The sequence below is a fragment of the Panthera uncia genome, chromosome A2 (genome assembly GCF_023721935.1).
Source record: "Panthera uncia isolate 11264 chromosome A2, Puncia_PCG_1.0, whole genome shotgun sequence".
In the NCBI taxonomy this organism is placed as follows: domain Eukaryota; kingdom Metazoa; phylum Chordata; class Mammalia; order Carnivora; family Felidae; genus Panthera; species Panthera uncia.
This window is the reverse complement of record NC_064816.1, coordinates 152508318-152521954: the sequence shown is the minus strand read 5'-3', so window position 1 is coordinate 152521954 and position 13637 is coordinate 152508318. Positions and strand designations below refer to the sequence as shown.

The window sequence follows — 13637 nt, the reverse complement described above, 5'->3', positions numbered from 1 at the left end:
CTCCCGCCGCGGCCTCCTTCCCGGCTCCTCCCCGCCGGGCGGCGCGGGCCGGGCCGCCAGCGCCTGGGCGCCGCGGGGGCTCCGCCCGGAAGCGGACGCCGGGGTGCGGGACGGACGCGGCCGGCCCTGTGGCGAATTCGCGCGCTGTTTAATTAGCTAGGGGACATACTAACGTGGCGTTTCTGTTCTCTTAGCGCAGAGGCCTCTAGTCCGGTATGGAGCATGCCTTTACCCCGTTGGAACCCCTGCTTCCCACCGGTACTGTACTTTTGTCCACGTTTCGGTGTCACTGACGCGCCCCTCCTCGGAGCCCAGAGAGGCTTCTAGACCAGAAATGTTTGCAGTTGGCCTTGGACTCCCGAGTTGTCAGCCTTAGGCGTACCCCGCCAGCCTCCCTTCTGCGTCACTTTTCCCGCCTGAAAAAAGCAAGCCTAAACCTTAGTCCTTGCCACCTGGCGTTGTTAGGACCCAGTGACTTTGGTTAACTAGATGCGGTCCACCTGGGGAAGAGGCCGCGCCGCCTGCAACGTTAGCCCCTAGGCCTCTGACCGCTTGAGCTGGTGTGGAACTAGATTAGGAGACACCGAGGGGGTTGAAGGCAGTCACCTTCTGCAATAAAAGGTTACAAAGTGGCCATACAAAGCACTTTAAAGCCGTAACACTCACTTGAGGATTTTTATTATGTTAAAGCTCAAAATTACTGTAATTCACAGGGTGCTGGATGGAAAGCAGAATTTTGGTGAGGCTGCGTTCATGCGCCTGCGTAATCGCACCTTTCTTTTGCTTGAGAGATACTGCGAGTGGGGGAGGGGCAGAGAGGGGGCGAGGGAGACTCCGAAGCGGGCTCCAGGCTGTCCCGCTGCAGAGCTCGACCCGGGCCTCCAGACCACGAAAAGTGAGATCATGACCTGAGCCAAAGCCGAGAATTGGATGCTTAAGCAACTCAGCTGGTTCCTGAGCCACGCACGTGCTCCAATCCTTTCTTAATATGTTTCTTTACCAGTTTCTACTGGTGTAGAGCTTCTCTTTTATCAGTTCATAAATTTAAACAGAATGCATAATTTATCTTATTAAAAAAAATTTTTTTTTTTTTAACATTTATTTATTTTTGAGGGACAGAGACAACAGGAGCCTGGAGGGAGTAGGGAGAGAAGGAAACAGAATCCGAAACAGGCTCCAGGCTCAGAGCTGTCCGCATAGAGCCTAACGTGAGCCTGACCCCGGGCTGGAACTCACAGACCATGAGATCAAGACCTGAGCCTAAGTCCGAGGCTTAACGGACTGAGCCACCCAGGTGCCCCCACAATGCATAATTTAAAGTTTACTGTAAACACATGAATAAATGGGCTTTGTTAGGGTACTGAATTTGATTTGAACTTGTCCAGTTCCACAACCTGGAAGTATTGATGGTAGAACAAAGAATAGAAGTGGGGGACTTTGACTTCTTAACTCTGCATTCCTTCACTACGCTGAGTTTTTCACATAGACGCTCATAACTTACTTGCAAGAGAAGGAAAGCAGTAGCAGAGCTAGAATCTGAACCCAGATCTGTTTGACCCTTGTTAAAAGGTCGAGCGTTGAATTATTTGTGTAAACAGCTTTTCAAAAGTTTGAGGAAAGCCTTGACAGAAAAAAAAAAAGGTGTGGGCAAATATTTTGCAAAATCAAGTTCTTAGTACTCAGTAGTAGCCAAACCAATAGCATTTCCACGAGTCGACACTTGATCCATGTGGCTTGTTGATCAGTTTTGTTTAAGTGCTTTACTGTGATCAAGGAAATTTTCAACTTTTTATATATTTGGGCCCTGCTCCTGGGCTCCTTGGGAAGCTATACTTTAACATTTACTGAGGTCAGACTCTGCAGAACCTCAAAGCATGGGCTCTATTTGTGACCCGAGCACAGACTGTACATCTGTTAGGTAAAACCAGAAAGGAGCGTTCTGAACACAAAAGGTAAGAAAAAAGGAAGACCCTTCCCTGGTCCCCATAAAATTAAAGTCCTGTATATTCTAGAAATTTAAGGTCTGCAACTTTCTGAAACCTCCTTTGTCTGGTGGTTTGTAACCTTTTAAGTAAAAAATACTGATAACCCTACACCAAATGTTCCTTTGCTGGAGCACTCTCTTCTTTGTGACAGTCGTGTATCCAGGGCAACTGTTTTGAGTTGGCCTTGAATAAAACTCAGTTTTTAGAAATTCAAAAAGATTTGTTCGTTTTGTGGCAACAGCTGACTGAAGGTTTCTCGTGTTTTCTAGGTTGAAAGGAATAGATCGTAGAGTTAGTGTAGTATAGTAAAGCTTGAGTCAAGGAATCTGAATCTCTTGGTTTAAACCCTAGTTTTGCCACTACTTACAGTGTTTAATAACAAAAATTCAACCGAGTGAATTTTTTTTTTTTTTTAAACGTTTATTTATTTTTGAGACAGAGAGAGACAGAGCATGAACGGGGAGGGTCAGAGAGAGAGAGAGAGAGGGAGACACAATCGGAAGCAGGCTCCAGGCTCCGAGCCATCAGCCCAGAGCCCGACGTGGGGCTTGGAACTCACGAACTGTGAGATCATGACCTGAGCCGAAGTCGGACTCTTAACCGACTGAGCCACCCAGGTGCCCCCCGAGTGAATTTTCAAGATGTCATTGGCTTTATTAACCAATTCCTGAAATTAGCAGCATCCCAGCTCCAGAGGGCTACGGAAAGGGAAAGGATTTTAAAGGGGGACAAGGAAATCAATAGAAAAAGGATTATTTCGGATGAGGTCACCTTCCTTTGGGAGATGGAGAACTGCCCATGTAAACACATCACCTCATGGGTGCCCACTGGATAGTTCCTGATAGCCTAAGTGACTCTCATTTGAGCCTGTGGTTTTCTTTTTAGCCCCAGTTATCAGACCTTGTATTTCAGGTTTTTCACAGATAAAATGCAAATACTTCACAGGGTTATTGGGAGTATAAATTAGTTGTAATGCATATAAAGCACTTAGCGTCCATACTGATAAGCTATCGCTATCGAGCAAGTCTAAGGGGAAGACAAGATAGCAGTTGGATCTTAGGGTCAGTGCTGAGATGGGAAAAATTTGGAGCAATAAATTGTAGGAAAAACAAGCAGTTCTGCTTGCTCTGTTTTTATGGAAGGTATAGTGGAGAAGGCCTGGACTCCTCAGGTCAGACACCTGTAAGCTCCTTGCTAGAGAAGGGCATGGACAGTGGCTGTGAGATCTTTATGAAGCAGAGATCTGCCCTCACAGAATCCAGCGTTCCCTTGGGAGATTCTCTGATCTAGCGGTTCTCCTCGTTTCTTCCTCCACTGAGGGTGGAAGGATGTGGGGATTTCTGCCTTATCTCAGGCAAGTTTACGGTTGACTCTGAATACCTAAGAGATCTTCAAAAACAGAACAGTGAGTGTATTATGAGGAACCAGTGCACTGCCTGGCCTTTTACAGTGATTCAGTAACTATTTAAGTTTCACTTTACATGAGAGGTATTCTCTTCATCAAACAGACATTTAGTACTTCCCTAGTAGAGAAGTAGTTTTTCAGTTGGTAACTTCTGTGGGTCTAATTTGTAGATCTCCGTGATCTGTGATGCTTACTCAGATTTAGTACCAGTGGGCAGTCCCACAGCTAAGCTGGGCCTCGTAACTCCTTGCCAAGTGGACCGACATGCTGATCTCTCTGGGATCCTAGCTCAGAGAAAGAGATTTTAATTAAAAAAAATTTCTTTTGGTGACTAAAGTAAGTGCTTATTAAAGAAAAACCTCTGATATAAATTAGGAAAGTTTCCTGAAATCCCTCTTCTAGAAATAACCACTACTAACCGTTGGCATGTGTTCTAAATATTCATTTTGGTACATACACCTCAGCATATTATTACTCTTGTTTTAGAGAAAATGGATTCATGGTATAAACTATAAATTACTGTTAAGGGGCAGTGAGTGAAAATATATAGGTAGTTTTCCCTACATACGTAGCATGTCTTCCTTGTTCAGCTTGTTTTTTTCCAAACAGAAGTTTCCAAAGTGAAAAAGTCCATCCTACATGCCAGAGATTATCATTCTAAAATTTCATGTTTTTATACATTATGTGTCTATGTGTATATATGTAAGATAGGACCTGTTTTACCTTTTTCCTGCAACTTTTTTTTCACTTGTTAGGATCTGTGTATGTAGATGTCCTAAGTTTGTTTTTTGTTTTGTTTTTATTTCCAGTGTAGTTATGGAATTAGTTTCAGGTCTGAAACTAATGATTAAAAAAGAAAAATGGTTAGATGCCAGGTTGTAGGTGGCAGTGCCTTAAGCGTGTGTGCATATTGTTAAGCCTGAGGGTCTCTTCCGTCCTCGTCGAGGGAAGTGCTGACCTTGTTTCATACAACACCCCACGTTTTGCTTTTTAATAGGCAGTACAGTATCCAATGAAGTAGTCTTTCTTAATAGACATTTAGGTTTTTTCTAGTGTTTGTTATAATCTGCAATGCATATCTTTGATCATAGTGTTTTTGCATATATATGAATACATTTGTGGGATAAATTTCTAGAAGTGGAATTGTTAGATGAAAGGGTGTGTTTGCATTTGTTATCAAGAGGCACCAACCACTAGCTAGTGTGTATTCTTTGGTGGTAGGTGCTGCGGGGGTGCAAAAGGGAAAGGGGTGATCCCTTCTATCCATGAATTTATGGTCTGGTTGGAGAGTTGAGAACAAAACAAGATGCATTCTAGTTAGATGTTGAATTATGTATTACAGGAACCTACACAGGGAAGGTTGGGGCTCGGGGGAAGGAGATGAGGGCAGTTTGGAGTAGGCAGGAAACCTAGGGGTGGAGAGACCTCAGCTGCATCTCTGCAAAAGCACTGGCTTTAACTGAGAGAAGGCTCAGGTAAGCAGAAAAGCAGCGCAGGTGATGTGCCTCTTCTGACCTGGTGGTGAGAGAAGGGAAAGAGGTCTGATGAGATTGGAGAGTGCAGGTGGAGATTGGGGTTGAGCAAGGAGGGCAAAACCAGATTGGTGAGGAGAGAGAAATTCAATGCAAGGTAGAAGATTAGAAAGTGTCTGTATCCTCCCCACTTGGAACATTCTGTACAATGCTGTCATCCATGTCACGGTTCGCTGATCCTATATGGGTTAGAGTCCTTCTCTTGGACTTGAAGACCCTCCAAGTTCTGAATCCTAGTTACTTTTCCAGAATACATTTTTATTTCCCCCCTCTGTGCCCAACCCAAGTAAACTACCCGCTGTTTACTTTTGTGAACATTTGTTCCAGCTTTGATATTCTTGCCTTAGCTCATGCTAAATTTACCCCCTAGAATGTTCTTTTCCAGTCCTTGGAATTAGTCTTAAATTTTATCCATTTGGTGGGTGTGTAGAGGTATCCCTGTGATTTTAATTTAGATTTCCTTTATGTCAGAATGCTAATCTTTCACATGTTTACTGGCCTTTTGCAGATATTTTGTGAAATATTTATGATTCTTGCATTTTTCTAGCTGGGGGGGCTTTTTAAATTTTATTTACATTTTTATTTTTAAGCATACATCCAACATAGGGCTCGGACTCATGACCCTTAGATCAAGAGTCTTCATTTTTATGAGCCACCCAGGCACCCCATCCTTCCTTTTTAAAAAAATCAATTTGTAGGTGGTGCCTGGGTGTCTCCATTGGTTCAGTGATTGACGTTAGCTCAGGTCTTGATCTCACTGTTTGCCGGTTCGAGCCCTGCATCAGGTTCTCTGCTCTGCTGTCAGCGCTAAGCCCGCCTCAGATCCTCTATACCCCCTCTCTGTCTGACCCTCTCCAGCTTGCATGGGTGCGCAGTCTCAAAAATAAACATTTCAAGAAAATTTAAAAATCAGTTTGGGAGTTTTTGTTTTTCTAAAAATTGAGGTATAATTTACATAACATGGTATTAGTCTTAGGGGTACAGCTTAATAATTTGATGTATGTGTTCAGTATTGCAAAATGATTGCTAAGTAGGTAATATATTCTGGATGCAGTTCTTTAAATCTTGAGTTTTCTCATCAGTGAAATAGGGAGAATGAGACTTTCCAAGGACGGTGATTGTGAAGATTGAGAATACCTGTAAAGCATTTTAACGCTGTTGTATGGGAAGAATACAAACATTTTTATTTTTTCATTGCCTTCTTAACTTTTTATCTAAAGGTTTCAGATTCATGATGAATAATATTTAACTGGCATGAGCATGCAATTGCTGTTTTAAACTCTCTAAATAGAGGGATGGCTTTTCAAAATACTTTTATAAATAGGGACTTTTCCTTGCTTTGTTCTTCAGTGTCTGTGATCATTTGATTTTTTTTTTTTTATCGTGAAGGTTTATATTCAGAGCTCCATATGTTTGAAAGTAAACTTGATTTATTTTAAACACCTCACAGCGAAAATAACAAGAGTCAAACCATCTTCGAGATAGTTATTTCACATGTGCTTATTTCACAAACGTGAGACACAGCAAATGGAGAGGTTTTTCATTTTTGGCTTAATAAAAATACTGATGTTATTTTTAAATTTTTATTTTTACAACATGGTACATATGCATCATAAAAATTTAGAAGATACAGATAAACAAAAATCAAGTAAAAACGCCATATTCGAGCTTCTGAGAGATTATAACTGTTCCTACCATGTATGTGTAAGTGGTGTATGTGTATTTATATCCCTCCAGATATTTGTTGTGTATAATTATACAGTTAGGTATTTTAAACCTAAATGAGAACATACTGTAAGTTGTTTTGTTCAATTCATAACTCCATTTTCCCCATATAAAATTTCATAGTACCCATCCATATTTAAATTTTCCCACTGTTGCAAAATACCTTTTCTAGTTGCTCATTCCAAACTTGGACCGACTGTGCATTCTTCAGTCTTTTTATTTTAAATTTTTTAATGCTTATTTATTTTGAGAGAGAGAAGCAGAGACAGGGAGAGAGAGAATCCCAAGCAGACTCTGAGCTGATAGCACAGACACCCTGACCCAGGGCTCGATCTCACGAACCGACCTGAGCTGAAACCAAAGGTTGGATGCTCAACTGACTGAGCAGGTGACCCTCTTTAAATCTAGTTCGGTTGTTTCTCACTTTTTAAATCCCCCTTAATGTTGACTCTTGACATTCTAAATAAATCACTTTTATGTCACTCTTAAATGGATCTGATGGAATAAAAAATAAAGCAATTAGATATGAAACATTATTCACTTAAAAATAAACTCTGGTTTTAAAGCCCCATTTTATTTTCTCCACTTAATCTGATCATCATAAATAAATTTTATGCTAGAAAGCCTTCTATCTACTGCTTGGTAATTCTTTGCAAAAAGATTATATACATTTAAATTAAAAAAAAAAAAAAAAAGATTCCTGTGACCATAATGCTCTCAGGAGTTATTTCTTCTAAACTGAATTACCATGGTTGAGATTTATACTGAATTTAATTACCATTTTAAGTATTGTCAGTACACACTTGATCAAGTCACTGTAATTGTATTAACAATTTTTATTATAACTAACATTTACATACTACTGTTCTAGTCATAGTTTTAGTGCTTTAACAAGGTGAAGCTTCCAAAGTTTTGGAACTAGAAGACTAAGGTTTGAGTTTTAGTCCTTTACAAGTTACATGACATCGGGCATGTCACTTAATTTCTTAGAGCCTTAGTTTCTTTATATAAAAGAAGAGTATATCCGAACATGAAGTTCTTGGGCAAATTAAAGATAAAGTATAAAAAGCAAGTTTTAAGAAGTAGAACTCTACACAAATGTAAAATACTTTCCAGTAGATGAACTTTATTATACTGATAATTACATTTTGGAATTTCTACATTCATTTTTCTGATTCTTAAAGGAGAGACCTACTTATTTTAGTAAATGTGTTCAGACCTGTTAGGCAAGTCTAGCAGAACTATTCATTTCTTGAATTCTGTGTTTTTCTTCCATGCTTCTTGAACACTATTATTTACAGATGCATGAAATTATTAATAGTAGACATAGTTTTTGATGCCTCATGGTTAAATGGTAATGAATCCAGGAATATCCTGTTCTGAATAGTATTCATGCCATCTCTTATATTTCTGGAATTTGATTTCCATTGAAAATGGCTGATCAAGCCACAAAAGGTATAATAAAATCTAAAGATGAGTATTAGCGTTCTCCAGTTGGACTTGTTCATAATGATAAATGTATCCTGGCCACCTACATCAGTAGCTGTAATTTGCAGGAAACCTTGGTGATGACATTCAGATGTAACAAACATAGCTCTAGACTATGAACTCCCTTCTCTAATCTACTCAGCATATCATAATAATAACCTAGTGGTGGTTTTCAGTCCTTTGCATTTACATTTTGTTTTAAAATTAAAGATTAAAAATGCTTCCATATGTAGTAGTAACACACTTTTTGGTCACCTCTCCCAACTAGTTAAGTACTCTTTTTTGGAAATTTTTGGTTTGGTCTCATCTCTAGGTCTGTACTGTACAGTATATAGTGGTCACTGGCTGCATATGGCTTTTGAGTTCTTGAAATACAGCTAGTGTGAGTGAGGAACTGAATTTTAAGTGTAAAAGCCAAAACTCCACTTGGTTATTGGAAAACTTTGTGTTTGGAACAATGTGTTAGTGTACTAAGGCTGCATAACAAAGTACCATAGACTGGGTGGCTTAAATGATAGAAATTTATTTTGTCATAATTCTCAGGCTAGAAGTCCAAGATCAAGGGGGTGCCTGGGGGCTCAGTCGGTTGAACGTCTGACTTTGGCTCAGGTCATGATCTCGCAGTTCATGGGTTCGAGCCCCGCATTGGGGTCTGTGCTGACAGCTCAGAGCCTGGAGCCTGCTTCAGATCCTGTGTCTCCCTTTCTTTCTGCCCCTCCCCTGTTCATGCTTTGTCTCTCTCTCTCTCTTTCAAAAATAAAAATAAATAATAAAACATTTAGAAGTCCAAGATCAGTGTTGGCAGCTGTGAATTCTTATGAAGCCTCTCTCCTTGGTTTGCAAATGGCTGCCTTTTCACTTGTCACGAATTGCCTCTTGGTCTGTGTGTTACTTGCGTTCCAATCTCCTATTTTTTTTTTTTTTAACACTTATTTATTTTTGAGAGAGACAGAGCATGAGCAGGGGAGGGGCAGAGAGGGAGAGAGGAAGACAAAATCTGAGGCAGCTCCAGGCTCTGATCTGTCAGCACAGAGCCCAACGCGGGGCTCGAACCCATGAACAGTGAGATCATGCATGACCTGAACTGAAGTTGGACGCTCAACTGACTAAGCCACCCAGGTGCCCCCGCAATCTCCTGTTCTTATAAAGACACCAGTCCTATTAGATTAGGTCCGCCCATAGGACTTCATTTTACTTTAATCAGCCTTTTAAAGGCCCTGTCTCCAAATACAGTGACTTTCTGTGGTACGGGCGTAGGACTTCAACAGCAATTCCGGGAGGACATAATGCAGCCCCAAACAAATTAGGTATGCCAATTCACTGATTCAGCTGAGAGGTTTTTTGCTGTTGTTGTTGTCTTGGTCCTTATTTCAGAATTGCCACAATTAGTAAATAAGGGAGGTTTTTAGTGTCACTCCAACAGAATATAGCTGGTACATGAATCAAAAAGCCAATTTTGATCTTCCTTTGTTGCTGTTTTATGCTTCTATTTAAAGTTTTCTCTGTTCATTTAATGTTTTTTGAGTATTTGTTATGGGCCATACTTCAGTAGATGCTGTAGAAGAATAAAGAATTTACAAACCTTACTGTAAAGAGTTCAGCCCGCAGCAGGCCATGCAATACAATAAAAATGTAATTTCACATGTAACTTAAACATTTCCAGTAGCCTTACTGAAAAGCTAGAACAAGTGAACTTAACTTTAATTATATGTTTAATGTAGTATCTAAAATGTTATTGCAACATGTAATCAGAATAAGCAATTAGTAATGCAGTAGTTGACGTTTTTCGTACTAAATCTTCCAACACCAGTGTGTAGTTGATACTTGGAGCACATCTGAATTCAGATGCGAAATTTTCTTGATTAACACTTGATCTGTATTTAACGATAATATATGATCTATATACAGTGATAAGTTGTCATACATTTTCTTCATATTGGCAAGAGCCAGCTGATAGACTAATAGTTCTGGAATGACCTTTCAACACCGGGAATAGAATATTCCTTTTCTTAGGAGAAGCCTTTGGAAATGGGTATTGAGATAGAACTGGGACTAAAACCTTTGTTTTCTGACTGTATTTTTCCTGAAATCAGGGTGGCTTTTTTGTTATGTAAATCAAAGCACTAGGCCTACTTTGAAACTTGGAAAACTTGGCAAGGTTTTTTGTTTTTGTTTTTGTTTTTGTTTTTTTTTTTTTTGGTGGATGGCAAAGAAATCTCTAGCAAAGCTGCTGCTTAAGGATTGTGATATTTTTATCATCTGGGGCTAGCTAGGACATCTAAGAGACAAAGTGGTGGATTTTCGAGTTTCAGGGCTTAATCCTCTTCATTCTTCTGCTATATTAGAAATCCATCCCCGGTAGTTGGACATTGAATAGGAAATTTACTTCTTTTGACTAGTCACACTTCCCTTGGTGTATAACTCCTAATTGTTGGGATTTTTCCTTTTTAGTCTCTTTTATTTATTTCTAACTTGCTAATAAGATTTACTGCTCTAACTTCACTTTGCATGTTTGAGGTGGCTTAATTTTTTCCTGTACTTTCATTGATTTTCATATTTGTTTCTGTCGTTCTTTTAATTAGTGTCATTATATTTGATGACAAACATGTTTGGCTTGTCCTCATTGCTAACGGCCAAATTGTTTCTTTTGCCTTAAGTAATATCTCATTAACTTTATAAGCCAGCTTTTCCACATCATCTAGAGAATCAGTTTCCTGTGTTTTACTGGTGTTAAGCCTCTGTGGCATCATCTTTCCATATTAGCATTTTAATAGCTATATGCTTTTAGAAACTAAAGTTTCTGAAGTGAGTTTAAAAATGATCTTAATTCTTAAAAAAAAATCTTGTCAATTGATACTTGGTAGCATTATCAGAAATAATGGCATTCTTTTAGGTGAAACCATTGAAAATACCGAGTGAAGTTGCGAGGGCAGTTTTAATATTCACGATGCTAAAACGTTATGGATTGATCACCCCCAAAAAGCCCAGGAAACAAAAAACCGGTGGGTTTTGATACATCAACACCAGATGTCTTTTGAGGTTTTCTAGGAAAATGAGGTGTGTTTGTGCATTAGCGTCTCATCAAATGAATTTTATTATCTTTTTTCTTGGTTAAATCCATCAGAAAGAGTTATTCTTTGTAGGTAGCAAACAGATGCTTAAACAAATGGATTTCATTCTGAGAGTATTCCTATATCTTTATCACACCATCGTCTTTGAAGGTATTCATTTATCACAGTGGGATAATTTCCTTTGTTATGACTTCCAGAGAATTTAAGCTTTTGATTTACTTTTAGGTCCTGTGTAGGGTTGTGGCTTCCCACCCAACTGCTACTTTCGTTGAGGCAACTTTATTTTTTATATTCAAAGTAGGTAAACTGCTGTTGGAATTCCTAATCTAGTAAAGATGTTGTGAGTAGTGAATCCTATGTGCAGAGGGCAGGAGGGCAACCTCAGAAATCCCAGTGTTTTCAGGGCAGAGTATCGTCTTTCTTCATGTTCCTCTAACATAGCATTTGGGTTTTTTTGCTTGAACACATTCAGGCAGCTCTATTTGGGAAGACACATACCATTGTTGGGCAACTGATTCTTAAAAATGTGTATTTAAAATAAGCTGAAATAGACCTTTCATTCTTTTTTTCTAACGACAATCGTATGGGAGACTCTTTTTTTTTTTTGATTTCTAGTTAGTTGCCTTCAAATGTTGAAAAACCTTAACTAGATTCTTGTTTTCTCTTCTTCCAGGCTAAATACTGTAGTCATTTGTGCAACAGTTACTTGAGTGCCTGCCGTGTACCGGGAGCTCTTCTAGGCACTGGATGACATTCGAGCAATTTCCTTTAGTTTCATACTTTCCAGATCCACTAGCCTAGTATGGGTATCAGTAATCTACTCCCAGAAAATCAGATGATCTTGTCAAGAATGCTTACTGGGAACGTATTTTCCTTTATTTTATTTTACTTTGTTTCTTTTTTTCTTTTTTTAAACTTCTTTAGAGTAGTGGTAGATATACAACAAAATTGAGAGGAAGGTGTCTAGATTTCCCACATGCCCTCTGCACACGCATAGCCTCCTCCATTATCAACATCCACCAACCAGAGTGGTACATTTGTTAAAATTAATGACCCTACATTGACACTACATAACCATCCAAAGTTCATAGTTTACTGCTGTTCTACATTCTATGGATTTGCACAGATGTATAATAAAACATATCCATCCTTAAAGTGTTGTACAGAGTATTTTCACTGCCCTAAAAATCGTCTGTGGTAGGCCTAGTTTTTTAAATCCCTTCACCCCCAGTAACCACTTAGTTTTTTACTTTCTTCATAGTTTTGCCTTTTCCAGAATATCATACTATCATACAGTATGTAGCATTTTCAGATGGGCTTCTTTAACTTATTATGCATTTAAGGTTTCTCTGTTTTGTCACGGCTTGATAGTGCATTCCTTGTTTTAGCACTGAATAACAATTCCATTGTCTGGTTGTAGGATGGTTTGTTGATACATTTACCTATTGAAGAACTTCTTGGTTGCTTCCAAGGTTTGGCATTTGTGAATAAAGCTATTGTAAACATCCGTGTGCAGCCTTCTGTGTGGACCTAAGAGGTAGTATCCAGGAGCACGATTGCCAGATTTATGTGGTAAGAATATGTTTAGTTTTGTAAGACACCACCCACCTGTCTTCTAAAGTGGCTGTACTGTTTGGCATCCCCCCCAGCAATGTGAGACTTCCTGTTCCTCCACATCCTCATCAGCATTTGGTGGTGTCCATGTTTGAGATTTTGGCCATCCTTGTAGGTTCGTGATAGGTTTGTAATAGTATCTGTGATCATGTTGTTTTAATTTGCATTTTCCTGATGACGTATGACGTGGAGCATCTTTTCATATACTCATTTGCTGTCTGTCTTATCTCCCTAGGTGAGGTGTTAAGGTCTCTGGCTTATTTTATAATTGGGTGGTTTGTTTTCTTGAGTTTTAACTATTTCTTGTATATTTGAAGAACGATCCTTTATCAGATGTGTCCTTTGCAAATATTTTCTCCCAGTCTGTGACTTCTTTTCTCATTTTCTTGACATTGTCTTTTTCCAGAGCAAAAGTTTTTAATGTTAATGAAGACCCGTTTACCGATTATTTCTTCCATGGATTGTACCTTTGGTGTTGTATTTAAGAAGGCATCACCATACCCAAGGGCTTCTAAGTTTACTCCTATGTTATCTTGTAAGAATTTTACAATTTTGCAGTTTATGCCCATTTTGAGTTGATTCTGGTGAAGGTGTGAGATCTGTGTCTGAATTACTTTTTTTGCCTGTGGATGTCCAGTCCTAGCACTGTTTGTTGAAGGGACCATCTTTGCTCCATTTTATTGCTTTTGCTCCCGTGTCAAAAGATCAGTTGGCTGTATTTATGAGAGTCTATTTCTGGGCTCTCGTACTATTTGACTGATGTATTTGTCTAATCTTTTGCCAGTATCACACTGGGGAAGCTCCAAGTTTCTCACCA

At 39.2% G+C, this 13637-nt stretch overlaps 1 protein-coding gene and 1 non-coding gene across 13 annotated transcripts in view; one reads left to right on the top strand and one right to left on the bottom strand.

Moving 5' to 3' along the window:
• Positions 1-13637, top strand: part of TPK1 (thiamin pyrophosphokinase 1) — a 349214-nt gene that overhangs the window by 1962 nt on the left and 333615 nt on the right. For 7 of the 12 annotated variants that reach the window (XM_049642042.1, XM_049642043.1, XM_049642047.1 and 4 more), the window contains one exon: positions 200-258. The exons of 1 other annotated variant lie outside the window; for it this stretch is intronic. In XM_049642042.1, coding sequence (XP_049497999.1) covers positions 216-258 — 43 coding nt within the window. In that variant the 5' untranslated portion in view covers positions 200-215. Of the gene's footprint in view, positions 1-194; positions 259-13637 lie in introns of all 12 variants that reach the window. 4 more of the 12 variants (XM_049642040.1, XM_049642041.1, XM_049642049.1 and 1 more) reach the window with 1 other exon arrangement.
• Positions 4243-4365, bottom strand: LOC125931166 (U6atac minor spliceosomal RNA). The gene has a single exon (XR_007460416.1). It is a non-coding gene; the product is annotated as a U6atac minor spliceosomal RNA (small nuclear RNA).